Source organism: Pholcus phalangioides, unplaced genomic scaffold (assembly GCF_987345545.1).
Source record: "Pholcus phalangioides strain wild (caught in Gottingen) unplaced genomic scaffold, Ppha-v1.0 ptg000028l_1, whole genome shotgun sequence".
NCBI classification, from domain to species: domain Eukaryota; kingdom Metazoa; phylum Arthropoda; class Arachnida; order Araneae; family Pholcidae; genus Pholcus; species Pholcus phalangioides.
In genome coordinates this window covers 10,466,382-10,487,331 of record NW_028301618.1, presented here as the reverse complement: position 1 = coordinate 10,487,331, position 20,950 = coordinate 10,466,382, and the positions used below count along the sequence as shown (strand labels likewise).

Genomic DNA, 20,950 nt, shown 5'->3' with positions numbered 1-20,950 from the left:
CATTGCCCATGCTTTTACTTGTTCGCACCATCGTCATCATTTTACGACCGCTTTTGGTCAGAATCATCTTTCACTTCGTAACATTTTATCAGACCATTGCGATGCATCTCGCATTTTTAAATTCATCAAAGCCATTGGTTTTTATGACAAATTATAGTTTTTACAATTCATGTCATTGTTTCATATTGCTTTTTGTCATGCACAGTTTTAGTTTTTTACATGACAAAAGGACATTTTTCTTATTTTTATATTTGTTTGGCGCAGTTTGACCAAACTGGTCCTTGCGCCAATAAACCCAAAATCCAATCCAATCCAATCCGTTTACATCATTGTGCAGTTTAAAAAAACGCCAAGGTTGTACGTTTGGTGAATTTGGCCGGATTTTTAAGTGAACTCATTAATTATGGGTCGGATCATAAATCGGAAAACACTTTTCCATATTAGTTTTTCACTAGGAATCACGTGTGAAATTATTGGGCGGTCGCACCATTGGCCCGAGGTTAACAATTAAATTTACATTTCATTATAGTTGAAATAACAGAACAAAAGTTACTACTATTACAGCTTAAATTATACCCCGGGCCGCACCATTAACATCACGCGAGCAGGAATTTGATGCTCCCGAGGGTAATACAAATACAACGCCACAACAGGCAAATTGTCCAACGAGGTGGCTGACTTAAGAACATCATGGATCCCCGAGCCATTTTTTTTGGAATCCTTACCTACTACTACACCCCCCCCCCAGCCGCGGAACCCCCCAACGAATCGGTACATGCGGGAATGTACGTGTAGTGAAATTAAAAACCATAAACTCGCCCCTGGTGGGACTTGAACCCACAGTCTTTGGCTCCGGAGGCCAACGCCTTATCCATTAGGCCACAGGAGCTTTTTTTAAAACGTCATTATTGCTTTAATAAATATACATGCGTTTTATCGGTCTCCCAAATGTTAGATAAGAATGGATCAACATAACATCGAATGGAATATACTGACAGAAACCAGTTCGAAATAATACAAATTTCGTTCAGTTTCATTTCAATATGTTACTTATCACTATTCACACTGCACATTGTTATATTCATATATACTGATAATATTTACGTTATCCTGAGCCATATATATATATCTTCATTTGGGTATATATACTTATAAATATTTATTAATTACCACTTTTCAATCCATTTGTTTCACTCTGTTCCTAAGTACGTTTGCACTGCCAAGTCCATTAACCAAAAAGAAGGGTTCTTGTTTTTTCGGTTTTTAATCAGTGCCGTAATTGGAATGTTAGTGAAGCTGCAGTTATCTTCTTTCTCTGGCTTTCCCAATATTCGCATTGATATATAAGATGTTGGGTGATGCCAGTATCTTTGTTGCATGCACGTCGGGGATTTCAATGAAACCTAGCAATTCCTTTGGCATCCTGTTGTGTGAGTAATTGATTTATATAAAAGTTTTCTTGAATTCTTGTGGTACTAATCTTTGGGAAGATAGCATATGTGTGTAATCCTTCTTTTGTTGCTATCATTTTGTTGCTAAGGACCAATAAGGCCAAAATGTGCCAAAACAAATGATGAATTAAAAATAAGATGAAACTTATTCTTGTCAAGTACAAAAAATAAAACTATGCATGATACGTAAAACAATGACATGAATTGTAAATCACTATAATTTGTTGTAAAAACCAATGGCTTTGATGAATTTGAAAATGCGAGATGCATCGCAATGGTCATTTAAAATGTCACGAAGTGAGAGATACTGGCCAAAAGCGGTCGTGAAATGACGACGATGATGTGAATAGGTAAAAGCATGAGCAATGGACTTTGACAATGAGGGCACTCTGGTTGACTCTCTCGTAATAACAAATACGATTGCATCCCAATATTAATACAAATACAGCAAAATGCCCAATGAGGTGAGTAGTCTTGGCAGCGCTTTACTGATATTTAAGCCCATTTCCGCCGCTAGATGGCGCTACCGGAAATGTTTCCGCGCGTTTTTTGACCAACTTCCTTTTTTCCGGATTTCGCACCTCTCGAACCAGACTACCTGCCGCCTGGGAAAATGTCCGATATATTTTCAAAGTGGCAGTATTTTTTCCGGATCTCGCACCTTGCGAACCAGACTTCTTTTCATTTTAAGACTCAACGGGGTGTTGAACCAACTCCCGTTGTCAGTCACTGGCGCACTCTACGTGGATGATCTGTTAATATCGTATCAATCAGTGTATATGAGGTCAGCCGAGAGACAATTACAAACCGCATTTTTACATCTTTCACTTCATGACATTTTAAATGACAATAGCGATGCATCTCGCATTTTTAAATTCATCAAAGCCATTGGTTTGTACGACAAATTATAGTTTTTACAATTTATGTCATTGTTTTATGTTTCATGTTGCTTTTTTATCATGCACAGTTTTAGTTTTTGACATGACAAAAGGACATTTTTCTTATTTTTATATTTGTTTTGGCGCAGTTTGACCAAATTGGTCCTTGCGCCAATAAATTTAAAATCCAATCCAATGTATCCTCATCGAAGAAGTCTGGTTGCATTTCGATAAAATGTTCTATTTCGTGGAAGTCGCACAACGTTCTAGAGGTATGCCTGAGTCCACGACATCTTTCGAAGCTTGATAGTGGTCACAGGGAGGAGAGTTCATCAAGCGGAGGGTTTTTTTTATTCATCCACGTGGGGGGGGGGGGGGAAAGAGAAGAAAGTAACAAGTTAGGGGATTTTTACGTGAATAGAGGTCCTTCACCCGGAATATGAAATTTCCAAAAAGTTCGGATAAACATTCGTATCCCTAGCAATACTCTTCATGTTTATTTTAGCGAACATCCGGTTGAAATATCGCATGAGCCGTATGTCAAAAGATTGGCTTAAACAATCATATGAATTCTGGGGCAACAAGATCACACTGGAAAATGTCATTCACACATTCCTCGATCATGTCTCACTGAGTTTTTCGGCATATACAATTTCAGGATCCGCGGTCTCTGAAAACGATCTGTTTTTCTTCATACTATCCTGCATGAAGTCGATGCATTTCACACGTCGTAAATACGACGAGCACTTTGTTGAAACAATCGCGATAGATTGTTATAAAGTTCTTAGCCGCATTGAATGTACCGTCTTCTTTTTTGTAAATCGGTTGAAACACCTCTTCTCCGTCTGACTTCACCAACAGATCTTTGCACACCACGTAAAAGAATGCTTTTCGGGATGCATTTGGCATCGGTATCCTTTTCCTTGTAGGGATCCATCTCTACCAGATTCAAACATTCTTAAGCGTACTTTTAACATGAACTATCGATAGTGATAGGTGTACGCCATCACATACGGAAACATTTTCTTCTTAGATGCTATTTTTGGGCGTTTGATCGAGTTGGTCTCATCTTTCTGAACATGTTTTACGGTGTCATAGAATCCTAGCTGGATGTTGCTTCCAAGGTAGATAACTGAAAATATTTTATCGTCTAATTATTTAAAAAGAAAAGGAATGTTGACTTGGAATTACTCCAGGTGTAGCAGATGAAGCAACCGAAAGTGAGACCAGCGGCTTTGTACTTGTATAAATAGGTAATGTCAATTTGGCGTTATCCACTTGTAGGAGATTTTAGTAGCAGATAGCGAAAATTCTTGAAGTGATTTCATATCTCGTGAGTGTACTAGTGAAAGTGGGTTAACAGGTGCACAACGATCGGGAGATGGTAGAAACACATATGCAACTCCCCAAATTTTCTTAGGAACATATATTTCTACATTGGTCATTCAACGGTCCAAAAGGACGGTCTGATTGAGGTAAGGATCAATTATGACTTAATCGGTGCGTGTACGACTTACGTATTCGACACGGAATATTTGCATACTTTTTTGGTGGCATTATGCCTTGGGTTCTGTAAGTTTTGTGAAATTAGACAAAATGTGCAAAATTATACCTTATACATTGGCTTTATCCAAGCCCTAGGAAACGGGGTCATATAGGCCTATGTCTTCTCCCTGTTTGGGGGAAGATATTTGGTATATCATCTCGAGGCAAATTTATCACAAAACCAATTTGGGTCTGGGAGCGGAGCATACGTTAGAGTTATTTCAACACTCAGACATTAAAAATGCTTTTAACTCTGTGAAAATCGTCAGATTAAAACATACCATCCCCGGTCATTCACCGATAATACCGAATATATACACTTCAAGAACCGTAATATACGTTCAGTAATATTTGTTCACTCCAAAACCTCAACTTCATGATGTGACTTGTGGTCGCTTCATCGAACATTAGAGTGTAGAAATTATTACCTTCTACTGCTGTGCTTTGATAACACATACAAATTCATCGCGATAATATGGGCCTAATCCATGTGAGAAAACATGAAATTTTTCTATCGCTCAGTTGCATTTTTTTAGCAACAGGGTCATTATGAAACATTTCTTGAAACAGTGAAGTGGCAATTTTCATGCATCACAGTAGAAGAAAAGCTCTCGGGAGTATTCACTTCGTCTTTGTTATTTGTGAAATCCACTAGTTCCTTGAGCTGCATTGCTACAACTACGTTTCCGCCGTATAGAATAATTACGGAGTATCGATATGCCGCCATTACAAACCACCAGGTATCACACTCAAAACAATATGCTTCCCAAAATTCGTTCTCCCTTTTTTGAAGCAGCTTCCTATGAGGAACCCACTGTCATCTTTCACTTCGAACCATTTTTCCTGAAACCTTGTTCGACCTCCTGGCATTGTATGAAACCTGCACAAAAGTCGGGAAAAAGTATTCAACTACAATTATTGCTCAAAAAATATGACAAAAGGGGGGACTGAACACTAATTATATATATTTCACATCAACTGTTATCAAATTTAGTCGGACGTAAATCAGTAAAATAAGTAATAAAAATCTATTTCACCTGAGAATGACCGATGTGCGTGAAACGCAGTACAAACTCAAAAAGACATTGGCGAAACTTCACGAAAGAGAAATCTTCACGAGTTTTCATTTTGATAATGTATAGAATAGATATGTCTCGTGATATTTTGTGAAGTGGAACCTGACAGAATTGACATATATATCTTGTTTCGCTTCTTTTTTTCTCTTCGAGCTGCAGACTTTTAAGGCTTTCGGGATATTTTTTCTTTCCTGTTCCAATAATTTGCCTAAGGGTGTGCTGCCTCATGTTTCCCGACTATCTACCTACTGGATCCATTCAGTACTCCTACCAAATCCACTCCATCCATTCCTACCGACCATGGTGGGCATGGTCGGTAGGGGCCGGACACATTATCTCCGAAATGGGGAAAAATACAAATGCACCAAAACGTCAACGTATAGCTATGAGCGAAACAATTGTCACTGAACCTGCTCCTACTGTTTCATTTTTCTTGCATTCTTCTGACACTGATAAACCTCTGGCCAAAGCACCACCATTCTTAACAGACAAAGCTCTCTACGGCGCAATAGGCACATTAAAATCAGTGAAGGCTCTTCGTTCAGGAGACCTTCTAATTAAAACTAACACACCGAAACAATTCGAACTTATTCAAAAGGTCACATCTCTTGGGAATATTCCCATAACAGTAAAAATTCATCCCACGTTGAATTATTCACGTGGTGTCATTTCAGATACTAACTTGATTAACATGGATGTAGAACTACTAACAGCAATACAATTCCTAACCCTGTTAGATGTTTTAACTGCCAGAAATTCGGTCACTCACGCACGGCGTGCGGTGCGAAGGACCACATTTCGGACAACTGCACTAATTCACCATTGAAGTTATTCATCTATTGTTTGGGGCGTCATTTCCATGCAATATTATCTTTATGTTCACTCTTGCCAAACTTGTCGGTTGATTCAGACCTTCACGGGAGCATTCATTTCCCTCTAGTGGTTAAGTGCCTTGATCCCATAGCATACCTGAGGGTCCTCCTCGGTGGAAGCTTGTGGCCGCCAGATGGGCAGACTTCACGAAGGATATGGTCTCGCAACCCGACGTCGACCAGTTGCATGATCTCTGCAGCAAATGAAACAATTCCGAAAATCTCCTCGAAACTTCCGAAATTTCCTAAACCTTGGTGGAACCATGAATGTAATCTTACAATTAAAGCACAAAAGAAAGCATGGAGTAGGTTCCGGCGGTATCCTACCCATGAAAACAAGTTGGCATTTTTAAAAAGCGAAGGCGATAGCGAGAAGAACCAGGCGCCAGGCTCAACGTGAGTCCTGGCAAAAGTTTACGACGGGAATCAATTCATCAAATTTCGCTGCTGTTTTCAGTGATGCGAACTATCCCCCCATCGTTTCAGCCGAACGTACATCGTACACCTTCCGGCCTTTTACACCGGAGGGGTACAATTCATTGTTCACCCTTCATGAACTGACGACGGCCTTGCAGCGAAGTCCTGACTCAGCTGTAGGGCCCGATGCTATTCATTATTCCATGATTCGGCATCTCTCACCAGAATCACTGTCACATTTACTCATATATTCAATCGGATCTGGGTCAGTCACTCATTTTCTGACACCTGGCGAGCAGCCATAGTTTTTGCATTCCCGAAGCCTGGCAAAAATCCTCAGCAACCTAACAGTTACAGACCTATTGCTTTCGCCAGTTGTCTATGTAAGCTCATGGAACGCATGGTCAACTATCGCCTTATGCACTACCTTGAGGTTAACAATATTTTATCAAAGCGGCTTTAGACGGTTCAGGTCTACAACATGCAATTTGTTACGCCTTGAGACATCAATAAGAGAAGCATTTGTGAAGAGGGAGCATATGCTAGCCATCGACATAGAAAAGGCCTACGACCGTATGAGGCAAGGAAATTCTGACCTCTATAATTGCGGCTTGCGGGGCAACTCGCTTATTTTCATTTTCATTAAAAACTTTCTTGCTCGCCGCATCTTCCAGGTACGGATCGGAAGCACATTATCAGCTCCCCAAATTCAAGAACAAGGTGTACCTCAAGGTAGCATTTTAAGTGTTACACTTTTTATTTTAAGACTCAACGGGGTGTTGAACCAACTCCCGTTGTCTGTCACTGGCGCACTCTACGTGGATGATCTGTTGATATCGTATCAATCAGTGAATATGAGGTCAGCCGAGAGACAATTGCAAACTGCTCATGATAATGGCTTCTCTTTCTCTGCTGACAAGACTGTCACTTTTGTCGGCGTCGAGACCTTCATGATGACCCACAATTGTTCCTGAAAAATAATCAAATACCAATAGTAGAAAATACTAAATTCCTCGGCATCACATTTGACAAGAAACTCACTTTTAAACCTCACATTGCACAGTTGAGAGCTCGTTGCATGAAGACGACGAACCTCTTGAAGGTCATCTCTTCTACATCGTGGGGGGCTGACCGTAAGTCGCTCCTCCACTTATACAAAGCTTTAATAAGATCGAAGCTCGACTACGGCTCCATTGTATACGGGTCGGCACCTCGGAGCTATCTGAGTGCGCTCGACCTAGTCCACCATCTCGCCCTGCGGATTTGTTCTGGAGCTTTCCGGACGTCTCCAATGGAGAGCCTGTGTGTCGAATGCAACGAGCCATCACTGACATCAAGACGCCAACAACTTTCTTTGAAATATTTTATCAAGATGAAGTCTTTTCCAGATTATCCACTTCATCGTGTCATTTCATAGACTTTTTGCTGCTCGCCCTTCATGTGTTCCACAGGGTTCGCACATCCTTAAAAAGGCCTTACTTTTTATTTCCCTGTGGAAGGGCCCTTATAACTCCTTACTTTTTATAGCCACTCCTAAAAAGGTCTTCTCTGAAGGAATGAATGGTCCTTCTTAGAATAGGCATTCCCCATGGAGATCCCAATAGTGTTGCTTAGAAAAATGAGATAAGGGTTCCCTCCCCAAATAAAAAGAAAGGGAGAAAAGAAAAAAAAAATCTTTTGTAATAAGAAACCTGGAAACAGGGAAGGGGAATTAGAACATCCAATGTGGCTGTGTGTGTGGAGGGTCATTAACAATCCTACCCACTCAGGTCAAGGAGGTCAGCTTTCTGAGTGATGTCCTGCTTTGATTTATGTATGTAGTTTTTCTTTTTATACCGGATCTCAACTCAGGTTTTGTTTTCAAATATGCCTGGTGGAAAGTGTACATTTAATAAAACTTGGTTGCAAAAAATTGAGGATAAAGAATGGCTGCTGCAAGATAGCGACCGCTTTAAAGCGAAATGCGGAATTTGCAACAAAATATTCGTCGTATCCTACATGGGTGAATCCGCTGTTAGAAAGCATATGAAAGGTAAGTCTTAATTTCATTTTTCGTTTACTTTTTTAGATTAAGATTGTCAAAGAAAACATTTTTTATAGAAATCGCGTGCTTCAGTGATTTTAGTTGAATAGACTATTTTTAGAAATAGTCTGTGTGCAATTCGTTGAGCAGCAATTAATGAAATATGTTATTTAGCCGGCTGTACATGTAGTAAGAACCTTCCGTTGAATAATGAAATAGTAGCCGTTCGGATTCGGTTCTAAACTATAGGTTTCGGTCTTTCTGCGCATAAAATGCCCATGGTGAGCCAAAAATGATCAAATATAAAATTAATAATTTGGCAAGATAAATTTTGTAAAAGAAGCGAAGTCTAAAAAGAGGTGCGTAATTTGATTCGTGAGGATCGCTTTTCAATCCTTCTGCATCTTTTCCCTTGATAGCTATTTATTAAATCTCTGCAGTCTATTATAATCTACTGTTATTTGATTGATGGAATTAATTATTATTCTGCATTTGTGTAAAGCTAAATATTTGTAAAATGATGTGGAATAAACCACATGTACAGACGTGATTTCTGCGGAATTCCGTATTTTCCAACATTAGTTTTTTGAGTTTCCGCAAACAATTATCGTTTTACGTGCATATTTTGCGCTCGCAAAAAAAGACATTAAGCATGCCATCTTCCGCTAACCAATCAAAACGTGCTCTCACGTGTATGAAGAATAAGGGGCCGTTAAAGTATTACGTCAGTGAATTTGTAGCCATTTTTGATCCCCTGTGAGCAAAACTCTGACCACCCCTTGTCAGCAAAATTTCGTCAGCACTGCCCCCCTACCTCCTAACGCATATTGGTGGGATCAGAAACATACGTGGGGGGGGGGGTGGAAGGCTCCTGCGCCGCCGGTGTCCCCCCCGTCCACCCAGACGAAATCTTTAAAGTTTTTTTAAAAAAAAATTTTTTTTACGAAATTCATCAAAACATATATTTTCTTTCGAAATTTTAATTTAAAAAAAATGTTTTTTTACATTAAAAAAAATTGTTATCAAATTATATATGTTGTCATGATCAATTTCGCGCGCGGTAGCCCAGGTCGATAAGATACTTGCCTAAAGTACCAAAGGATGTTTAGAGGTGTCCCGATTTATTGTGTAGGTTCGTTGGATCGTGGGTGCGGTAGCCCGGTCGATAAGATGCTCGCCTACCAAAGGATGTTTAGAGGTGTCGCGAGTTCGATACCCGGTTCGTCCTTGTCAGAAAACTTTCCTGACACAGGGGTACAACAAAAAAAAAAACGGCGACTTGACCGCAGCAAAAAATTGCTACCGCAGGGAGTCCCCCCATCGCGCACCAACCTCTCGATGAGTATAAAAAAAAACAAGCCTGCCGTTCGGAATCGGCAATAAATTGTAGGTCCCGGTCTAATTAGCCCTCGTGTGCAGAAAAATGACCGTGGTGCGACAAAAATGATCGTTGGATCGTCCCGTATTTTACGGGACAGAACGATTTTTTTTTCCCTTATTATTCGCGGCGCTTGGGAGGCGCCCCCTCCTAGATCCGTGTCAGTTCCAGATGGCATAAAAATTACAAATTACTTACAGTTGCCTCTTATCAAAAAGTTGATGAATTCTGATGGTCTTTGTTTATATAATTTCATATCAGAAGTAGTTGATTTTCAAGAAGGGATGCAAATGACTTGCAATATTATATTCTGCTCAAGGGCTATGCAGGGCCTGCCTTGGAGGGGATGGATGGGCCATCAGTGAACTGGAAATTCTTTGAAAATTTGCAGCATGACTTGCAAAAAGAATATGGAATACAATGTGTGATTATTGGAAGTTGTGGCCACCATATATTAAACAACGCTTTTATGAAAGGAGCATGTGCAACTAACTGGAATATATCATCTATATTGAGCAGTTTATACTGGATTTTTAAGGATTCCCCTGCAAGGAGGGAGGATTTTCTCAGTATCAGCAAGACAAAAAAACTTCCCAGGAAGTTTTGCCATATCAGATGGCTTGAAAATTGTCCAGCGATTGAGAGAGCAATTGAAATTTGGGAAGATATTGTGACTTACATAAAAAAAGTTGAAAACAGAACATTTCCTAAAGTGACATGCAAGTACTTCTCAATCATCTCAGAAGCCTCAAAAGATTGTGCTATTTTGATCAAATTTAATGTGTTCTTATCTATTTCAAATATTTTGCAACCATTCTTGATCGCTTACCCTTGCTGCCTTTTTTTGCTAAAGACACAATGAAAATGATAAAACAGTGCCTTAAGCTCTTTAGAATAAGGAAGAATGACAGCATTGAAGCAATCAAAACAGTGGAAAATCTCTGTAAATTTGACTTCAGTGATGAAAGCTTACATTCACCAAAACATAATGTTAGTTTTGGATTTATTGGGGACCAGGTACTTAAAGAGAAAATGTTCCAAAAAAAAGTGACAGATAAAGATCACCTTACATTAAAAAATGAATGCCAAACATTCATAATAAAATTCGTTCAGGCACTTATGGAGAAATGCCCCATAAATTACGTGTTGGTATGAAATTCATCATGTTTAGACCCAAGATACATTGCAAGAAAATGCAAAAACAAAGTTCAGAAGAGTGCTATCTTATTTGTCGAAAAAAAAACAAATATCCAATGAAGGTGGAGATGAAATTCTTAACCAGTATGAGGATTTCCTACAATTTGTGAAAAGAAATCGGTTTGCATTTGCAACGTTCGATCCAAGAACTTCATTGGACAGTTTTCTCTTCTCATACTTGAATGAAAAAAAAATATGATAGGCTTTGGAGTGTATTCAAAGTTGTTTTCATCTTGTCCCATGGACAAGCATCTGTGGAACGAGGTTTTTCAGCGAATAAAGCCATTGAAGTTGAGAATTTAAAAGAGGAATCATATATTGCACAAAGACTGGTGTATGATCACATAAGGTTGTGTGGTGGGGTTCTAAATGTTCCCATTGAGGCTCTCTGCATCGTCTGCCAGACAAAAATACACCCAATACCTAGAAAGTCAAAAACAGCAAAAACAATCATCAGAAATGAGGGAAAAGAGAAAATGTGTTGAAGAAGCTATTGCAAATTTAAAGAAAAAAAAACAGTGTACTGAAGGAAACATTTTGAAGAATGAAAAAGCAGCGGACATGCTGGCAGAGAAAGGGGAATCAAAAAAAGACCTCTCCTTGTTTTTGAAGTCCAATATATTGAGAAAAACAGTAAAAGAAGAATTATTCATTGTCAAAGAAATTGATAGTCAAATTGAAATAAAAAAGGGCCACCTAGATAAGTTCTAATTCCTGTCACAAAATTGTGCCACTACATGTGGAAATTCACCAACACCTTTGAGTTTTGGGTTTCATGTTATACCTAGTTTTATAAATAAAAGTTTAACAAAGTTTTTTTTACTCTGAACAGATCATAATAGTACAACTTTTCTTTTGTGTATGTATTGATCCACTTTCACCAAGAGTGGTGAATACATAGTTGCGACAAATATAATTTTGTAAAGGAAATCCTTTTCAGCTTTGGTTTTTTATTTTGAATGATTGAGGGGAATGAATGAGTAATTGGAATTTTTATAATTCGTGTGACGCCATAATGAGTTACACTTTTGACCAAAACTTGAAGGTTTTATAACACTTCAGTGACAATATAAAAGTATGGACTATCTGTATGTGGATTTTATTATTTTATGAATTCTTACAATGCTGGGTAGCAAAAAGAAAAAGTTGTAATTTGTAAACCACTCTGCTCCTATATTTTTGAGATGAAGGAAAGTTTGTGTGGCAGATTCAAAACAAGTTTGCATTTGTGCTTCCTCTATTTTTTTCACTGTAAAACTCGTAAATTATGAAGTTTGCCATGACTCCTTAAAAACGATTGAAAACTCCTTACTTTTTGTTTAGGAAATGTTGTATGAACCATGTTCCAACTTACGGTCTTCGTATGAGGACACTTGTGGAAGAACTAGAATTAGACATTAGTCGTGTGGCCCCAGTTGCTTTGCTCCCATGGTGCCAGTTGCCGTCTCTGCGAGATGTCTCTTTCATTATCATTATACCCTAGAGCCATCACAGATGATGTCATATATCGACAGATTTTCTTTAGGCGCAGGGGTAGGTACAACAGGTACTTCCCCATGTATAACGACGGCTCTAAGAGCCCTGGGCATGTCGGTTGTGCCTACATCTGCCGTAAGGAGACACATTCTCTATTTATTCGGCAGAACTGTACGCAATCCTTCAGGCTCTACGTCATATACGATGCAAACGCCACCGACAATGCATCATTTATAGTGATCTCTCAGGGCATTACAAGCACTGTGTTCTTTTACTTTTCACACTCATCTATTTATTCATGCCATTTTCCATGAACTGCATCACCTCATTCATCACGCTTGGCCATTGGCGTTCGAGCTGCAGAACTAACAGAAAGGAGGAAGTTCTGCTTGCCCGGTTACGCATAGGAATGACCATTGCGATGCATCTCGCATTTTTAAGTTCATCAAAGCCATTGGTTTTTACAACAAATTATAGCTTTTTACAATTCATGTCATTACGTTTCCCATATAAATTCAAAATCCAAACCATTCAGTAACCTCCGCACAATTTTTTTCCTAGGAGCGACAATTTCACTCTCATCACTAGAAATATATCACTTTCTTCATCATACTTCACTAATTCGTTATTTATCGGATAACTTATCCGCATAAATTTCCTTATCTTCCGCAGAAAACTCCCATTTTTACGGTTACGAAATTACTTAATAATACTACCTAAAAAGCAAAACTGCGCAGTAGAATCAACAGACAGATAGTACTATAACATGGTACCAAGAAAAAAATAACACAATGTGCAAGCGAAAACATAAATTTACGTGGCCGTATTAGGAAGTCACAATGGAAAAACGTGACCAGTCCGTCAAGTGTTAAGAAATTATATTCGATAAATTTTTTTAAATTCAAAATGAAAAAAATCAAATGAAAAATATAATGGTTCATTTAGAATTAAAATGTAGATCATGAAAGTAATTATAAACAAATAATTAAATACGCTATTGGCATTAATTTATCGAATGCAAAACCATAATAAATAAAGGTCGGTTTATTATATACAATGGAATACCACTTACCTCAAGCAGGGGTGTAATGTGATAGGCCTCCTCGTGGTGCACCCTGGGTAACGCCAAATCTATCACACGTCATTGTCATCGCTTTTTGTGCTCATATACTTCACCTTCAATAGCCCAAATTACATGTTTATTTCTACACATCTTGCAGTACATGTCTTGCGTCTCGTTTTGTCCTGTACATGTTTGTCTTCTGTGTCCAACCCCTCATTGTGGGCCCCGCTCAGGCGGGGAGGGGCAACACCTACTAGAGAATTTTCAAGGCCGCAACACGAGCTCGTGACGTCACTAAACTTAGGCGACTGCTTGCGCTACGCACTGTGGAATCGACTTGATATATGTACCGTACTCATTTATTATTCCGCGAGTAAAATTGGTGCTATGAAATGTTTCTGCCTTAACGTTTTACTAGATGAATTTAGGTTATATATATTTATATTTTTTTTATTTCAATCTCCCCCCCCCCCTTCCCGATTTTTCAGTTCAGACAAAAATACAAAAAATTCCCTGTACTTGTCTAGGTTCACAGAACCATTGAAAATATGAGCCACAGAAAAAAATTATCCTTTTCCTCCTTGAAAATGGGTTTTAGGAAAATAAATTTATAACTTAAATATGAATTTTTTTTTTCTCAATCAAGTTTCATATCACACACCTACAGAGAAGAAAAAAAAATCAACAGAAAGTGGAAGTTTTTTTTAAATTAATATTTTCAAATATATTTTACGAATTGAGAAAACATTATCTGCTTAAACATTGTCTTCTCAAACAATTTAAGCAATAATTTAAAAATTTCCGTCAAATGTTTTTCATTACACACAAGCAAGAATTTTGATATTCAAAAGCTAATAAAATGGTTCTTAATAACAGTAAAGGAGAACAAGATAACTTTCATTAAACTTTATTTACAAAATTATACATACTTTATTAAAAAATGATATTATATTTCATAAACAGTTGTATCGCACAAACCATCAAATTCCTTTATATTTTTATAAAAGTTTGTAATTTTCTTCTTTTACGCTGAGCCATTAAAGATATGGAATCATTTACTTTTTTGCAGTAATTTTTCAAAAATACATTTGCAGCTCGTTTTATTACAGAAATTGCTATTAAATCTGCAGAATGACCACTGCTACATGTATCCATTGGTATCTCAACTTCATACGATCTTAAAATATGCATTGTTACATCGCAACAAATTTTGCGTTTATTTTTCACTTTGAGAAATTCCGTTTCACAAACTGTTAACAATTTCGAAACAACAACATAATTATAGTAAACAATAGTTATAATAACATCATTAGGATATTTTAAACCACCTCAGTCTAAATTTTTTATTAGAGCAAAAGCTTTATCTTGCTCGGCCAATAACTTTTCGGTCAAGAGCACTTCTTTGCAAACAAGACATTGAAGTTTTTTTAGCACAGCATGGATACAATAGCCTGCTATATATGTAATAGATGGAATGAAATTTTTTAATTCTTCCATGTCATTAGATGAAATGGAAATTTCATTTGAAAGTATTTCACTTACATTTGGCTCATCATTTTCTATTTGATCACAACTATGCCCCTCATCAACATCATCAATACCCACATGTACTAGACTTCAAAGTCAGTGGTAGAAGGGACTGTAACCTTAGTTTTTTTTTTCCACTTCATATACTTGTGTCAATGACACATGATATTGGGAACCAGCCAGCTGACGATAACGACCAAAACGGTCTTCCAGAGCATCTGTCTGGAATTTAGCTGGTAAAATAAAACTCATACCGAGTTCATCATTACAATAACTGACCATTTCAGTAATAGCATGGGTAGAATGCTTCAAGGCAAGTTGTGTTTCTTTAATAAAACCACCAAATTGAGAATTACTCTCCCAACATTCCAACCAATGTAGGAAATCATTTAAGAATTTCAAACGTGTATCTCCAGCTTTATTGGTCAGTGGCTTTTGAAATTCATTAAGTTTATGCGAGCCTAGAAATAATGTTTTCACATTCATAATTTCCCACCAAGAACAAATTATATCAATGAAATCCGCAGTATCATTTGCACTTTGTATGTCGTAAGCTTCACTTGCCACTTTCAACCCAGCAGCAACATGCCGGTTTATAACCTGAAGCGCTAATTTTACACTTTGCTTCTCTATGTTTGAAGGAAATAAAGATTTTGTAGTGAGGATATGTGCATGCTTAACATTAGAATCTGACTCCATGTCATGCAATTTTCTAATAGCTGCAAATGAAGCGTACTTAAGGGAACTTCCATTGCAGTTACATTCACCATCTGAACAATTGAATGAGAACTTTGGATAATGCATGCAAATGCCAGGAGTTTTCTGGTTCAACCAGTTGTTACGCATGCATTTCAATATATGAACACAATCAATAATGAAAAAAAGGGGACGTTCAGCATCACATGGGTGCGGATAGCAAATGCTTAGCTGTGGAGGAGATGTTAAAAGTGAGATGGATTTTTTATTAATAGCATTATTATCAGTGCTAATACACATAACGCGAAATCCAACACTTTCCAACCCTTTTATTACTTTCAATATTATCCCATTCAATATTTCAGCTGATATTTTTGAAACCGGAAGTATATGTACAACATCTTTGTAATTAGATCTTATACTCTGCACCATAAATGTGAAGGCCGAGTTTGCCACTTTATCACTATCGTGTGAAAATCCAATAATACTCCCACCTTTATATTCCAGGAAAGGTTTTATATGGATTTCATCAATCATTAAATTGACATATTTATCCTTATCATCCAAGTAAGTTATTTTTTCCTTCACATATTTTAAAAATGTGTCTGCCAACTGCTCATGGTGGGGATCAGTTTGGAATTTTGAGCATAACCTTTTCAAAGTGAATGGGTGGGGTAATACAAAATATCCACTATTTCTGATGAAGCGATAAGCATGTGGTGATATTGAAAAAACCAATGAACAAAAAATTAACAATGAAGATGAATAACGTCGTTGAGTTGAGCAAGATGAATTGATTAATGACAACTGTTCTAATAAGAAATCGACAACATAGTCATTTTCTTCTTTCAACCCCTTCAAATTTTCAACAACATTTTTTGCCAACTTAATTATGGAATCAAACTTACAACTCTCTTTCGGGCAAACTATGAGTTTGGTAACTTCTTTTAAAAGAGAAATTATTTCAAAAATATTTTCCATTTTTCGAGGAAACTGTTTGCCATTCACATCATTGAGTACCAAGTTATTATGATACACTGATACACTCGAATTTTGGTCGATAGTCACACAACAAGAAACTGCAGGGCATGGAAATACACTCAGATGTACAAACAAAGCCATATCGTTTTTGAAAATAACATCATATTCCTGTGGAACATTTACCTTTTCCAATAGCTTTTGAAGGTCTTCCACAGATTTGAAGTGGTTTTTGTTTTTATAGTCATTTTCAGAAATGACACTTTGAGCTATGCCTTCTTGAAGATGATCATTTTCGAGCCTCGTTCTTCTTGCATCAGGATCTTCTCGACAGCTTTTGTTCGATGACAAATACTTTGGGCATCCTGGAAATATTGATGGTACGGCTCCTTCACAAGGTCGAGGTTGTGAGAGCTTGACGACCAGTTTCTTGCCAGAGGCTGGATCATAATGTTGAGCGACTCTTCTAATGTCATTCACACACCTGTGTAAGAAAAAGAGAATTTTACTTGGCAATCTAATGATTTACAAGGATTCATTAAAATATCAATTAAATCATAAGATAAATATTCCTGATGAGGATCATGATAAGATAATGAAGCACTATAGTCAGCTTTGACAAAAATTGTTTGCTCCAAAAAAACCAAATTTTTTGAAAAAAAATTCAATATTTTATTTTTCCTAAATTTCGAGTCGAATCGAAAATTTCAACTTTGCAGGGCGTTTTCCTCTGTGTTATGAATAAATAGAATAGCTTTCCTTCGGGGGGTCATGAATTCTAATACAACTGTCACATATTAAAAAGAAATGTGATAAACATATGGGTATTAATCAAGAATCTATACATAATAAAAACTTACCATAGATTTTATAGACCATAGACAACCATAATTTTTTATGGGCAGTATATTTATGTTTTATCATAATTATTGGTTTTTAATTGCTCTTATTGGGTTGCTGTATTTGTGATATATATTTAACATCCACATTTTTTAAGGGCAGCTTTTGTCAGCCACCTCATTGGACATTTTGTCTGTTGTGGTATTTGTATTAGGGGGTATCAAATATTTTTCATAACAGTTATAGTTCCCAGTTTTTAAATTATAGGCAATATTATTAAGCTCTGAAGATCTAAAAATCTCACTAAAAATATTACTAAAAATCTCATTTGGCATACCAATGACATCAAATTTTACCAATTGTTTATCTCGCCCCCCCCCCAAAAAAAAAACTCCATCACATTTGTTTAAATATTAATGTGTAAATAATATGAACCAATCTTCACTTTACTGGTATTACAACACACATGTTAAAAAAAAATTGTATTCAAAATTGCTTCAAACATTAGTCTGATTTAAATCAGAAATTTTTCGTTAGTAAATGTTCATTAGCAAATTGATTATTCAAATCAGTATTTTTAGCTTCAGTTACTTGTATCAAATTTCGGGAATAAAAAAGAAAATTCTACAATATGCAATTTGTATTATTTGTTTCTAAAATCTGGCAATTACGTAATTCCAATATTCAAAAATAATTTTAGTTATGCACTTACCTTGTGATTCTCTGTCGGAACGAAGTCTTTTCTCGGAATGGCTGAAAGCCAACGCTTCCTCAACATGGCATTCTCCGGGAATGAAAATACTGATACTTTGGGACCTTTAACATAGTTTCCCCGACAATAAGGTACACAACATTTATATGGCATGATTGTTAAATTTTTTTAGGTGTTCAAATTCACAGAAACGAATAAAAAAGAACGATTTTAAGAGCTTCGTTTTCGCACATGTCTGACAATAACAACGTGGAAGATACAAGGTAGAAGCCAAGCAACGTGCTTTGTTAGCGAGAAAACAGCGTGCCTACATGCGTTGAAGAAAAATAGCTTTTTATCACTTGGCGCGTTTTTCCGAATAACTAATGGCTTATCGTAGGCTGATGGCAACCACTCCATTTAATTCTTCGGCCTAACTATGCTACGTCACAACTACTTTTGGGTTATCGTGTACAGGCCTTGTTTTCTAGTGGGTGTTGGGAGGGGTCCTCCCGGATGGAGCATTGCTTCTAGCGTATGCTCCATCCGGGACGCTGTCTACCTGCGTGTTTGCCGTGCGTGGAGACCCGTAAGGCTGGAGACGGGATCCTGGTTAGCCTGATGCGCTAGCTTTGGCCTCGGATTCAGCCGAAACGGGAGGCCTGGATTAGAACCGTCTGGGTCAATCGGCTGGTCGCCTCGGTGGCTAAAGGGGTTACACTACTGGGCAGGTAGAGGGGCCGGGCCTGCCGGACGTCGTTGAGGTTTGTTGGTGCTGCTTCACGGCGATCTTGGATCTGGAACGCGTCTGCTCGCCTGTTTCGGTGGTGTATAGTTCCTACCTAACCTGGCGTTGCCACTAACCTTCATCGGTTACGTGTGCGCGTCCCCTCGTAGGGCTCCATGGTGGGCATGGTCGGTAGGGGCCGAACAAACTATCTCCAAAATGGGGAAAAATACAAATGCACCAAAACGTCAACGTATAGCTATGAGCGAAACAATTGTCACTGAACCTGCTCCTACTGTTTCATTTTTCTTCTTGCATTCTACTGACACCGATAAACCTCTGGCCAAAGCATCACCATTCTTAATAGACAAAGCTCTCTACGGCGCAATAGGCACATTAAAATCAGTGAAGGCTCTTCGTTCAGGAGACCTTCTAATTGAAACTAACACACCGAAACAATCTGAACTTATTCAAAAGCTCACATCTCTTGGGAATATTCCCATAACAGCAAAAATTCATCCCACGTTGAATTATTCACGTGGTGTCATTTCAGATACTAACTTGATTAACATGGATGAAGAACTACTAACAGAAGAGCTGGCGTCTCAAGGCGTAACATCTGCCAAGCATATCATGAGCCGCAAAGATGGCAATCCAGCTCCATCACGTAACATAATCCTGACATTCTCATCACCGACATTGCCAAAAGATATTAAGATAGGCTATTATAGCCTCAAAATCCGCCCATACATTCCTAACCCTGTTAGATGCTTTAACTGCCAGAAATTCGGTCACTCACGAACGGCGTGCCGAAGTCAACCCACCTGCACAAAATGCGGTGAGAAGGACCACATTTCGGACAACTGCACTAATTCACCATTCAAGTGCGTCAATTGCGGTGGCGACCACCCCGCATTTGACAGGAAATGTCCGAAATGGAATGAAGAAAAAGAGATCCAGAAGATCAAGGTCCTCAATAACATCTCATATATCGAAGCCCGCCGTCGTATAACCTCTAACCAAACTCCAATAGGTACTAGATCATACTCTAATATGGTAGCAAATCCATCGTCAGCTAATAAGACTAACACTGTCACCAAAGCATCTGTAACAACTCAGACTGAACCAATAGCTGATACATCAACTCAAACATCATCATCTAACCAACCGTGCAATAGTTGTGGCTGCTGTTGCTCCGCTGGATTCCGGAGGGAGTCCACTACCTCCGAAGAAGAAGCGGGAAAAGCAACGGCTAACACATTCAAAATAACTACAGATACTAAACCAAAAATCAACTCTGCAAACAAATCAAAAAAGAAACCATTCAAGACCGGATATTCACGAAAAGCTGTACAGAGAGCGCTGAAATGTCCATCCATGAAGAATGTGTCACTTCTTGATGACAAATCAATTGGTGACATGGACCTTGACAATAGATCAGATTCCGGTACTACTCGCCGTAAACTAGACCGGAATAAATTTAAAGATCTTGAACCGTCTAATTCTACTTAATTTATGGCCAACATAATTCAATGGAACATTCGTGGTCTTAGATGCAATTATGAAGATCTCAAGGATTTGATCAATCGTTATCATCCTGTTTGCGTGGCACTCCAGGAAACTTTTACGAAGCCCTCGGAGACATGGAACATCAGGCGACATTCCTTGTTCCGTATTGATTACGATGACGGGAGTAGAGCTTGCCGCGGTGTTGCTCTGCTGGTTCCACATCACGTGTCGTCGCGCGTTATAACGCTGCGTACGAACCTGCAAGCCATCGCGGTGGAAATCTCTACAGGCCTAAGGGTTACCATCTGTTCCATTTATTTGCCACCAAATGACACCATCTTACAGAGAGATCTAGAAGATCTGATTGATCAATTACCTCCACCATTTTTTCTTCTTGGAGACTTCAATGCACATAACATGATTTGGGGTTCTAACAGGAACACCCCTCGTGGGGAAATGGTTGGACGACATGAACCTCGCCATCATGAATGATGGCAGTTTCACTCATTTCCATGCCCCAAACAAAAGTTTCACTGCAATAGATTTATCCTTATGCTCACCTTCACTCTTGCCCAACTGGTCCTGGTCGGTTGATCCGAACCTCCA

General features: G+C 38.2%; 1 protein-coding gene, 1 non-coding gene and 1 pseudogene across 2 annotated transcripts; 1 reads left to right on the top strand and 2 right to left on the bottom strand.

Annotated features, from left to right (window-relative positions):
* Positions 1 to 816: 816 nt before the first annotated feature.
* TRNAR-CCG (transfer RNA arginine (anticodon CCG)) lies at positions 817 to 889 on the bottom strand. Its single transcript has one exon. It is a non-coding gene; the product is annotated as a tRNA-Arg (tRNA).
* Positions 890 to 9,986: 9,097 nt separating this feature from the next.
* LOC149067946 (uncharacterized) lies at positions 9,987 to 11,548 on the top strand (annotated as a pseudogene).
* A 5,426-nt stretch (positions 11,549 to 16,974) lies between these two features.
* LOC149067945 (THAP domain-containing protein 11-like) lies at positions 16,975 to 18,405 on the bottom strand. Its single transcript, XM_089252396.1, has 2 exons — positions 18,130 to 18,405; positions 16,975 to 17,061 (listed from the first exon to the last, which is right to left on the bottom strand). Exons 1-2 carry the CDS (start codon positions 18,280 to 18,282, stop codon positions 17,050 to 17,052), a joined length of 165 nt encoding a protein of 54 aa, XP_089108522.1. The 5' UTR covers positions 18,283 to 18,405; the 3' UTR covers positions 16,975 to 17,049.
* Between the last annotated feature and the right edge of the window lie 2,545 nt (positions 18,406 to 20,950).

Bases quoted from the DNA above. Each gene is read 5' to 3' on its own strand.
- LOC149067945 (XM_089252396.1), bottom strand. From the start codon at position 18,282: ATGCCATATAAATGTTGTGTACCTTATTGTCGGGGAAACTATGTTAAA.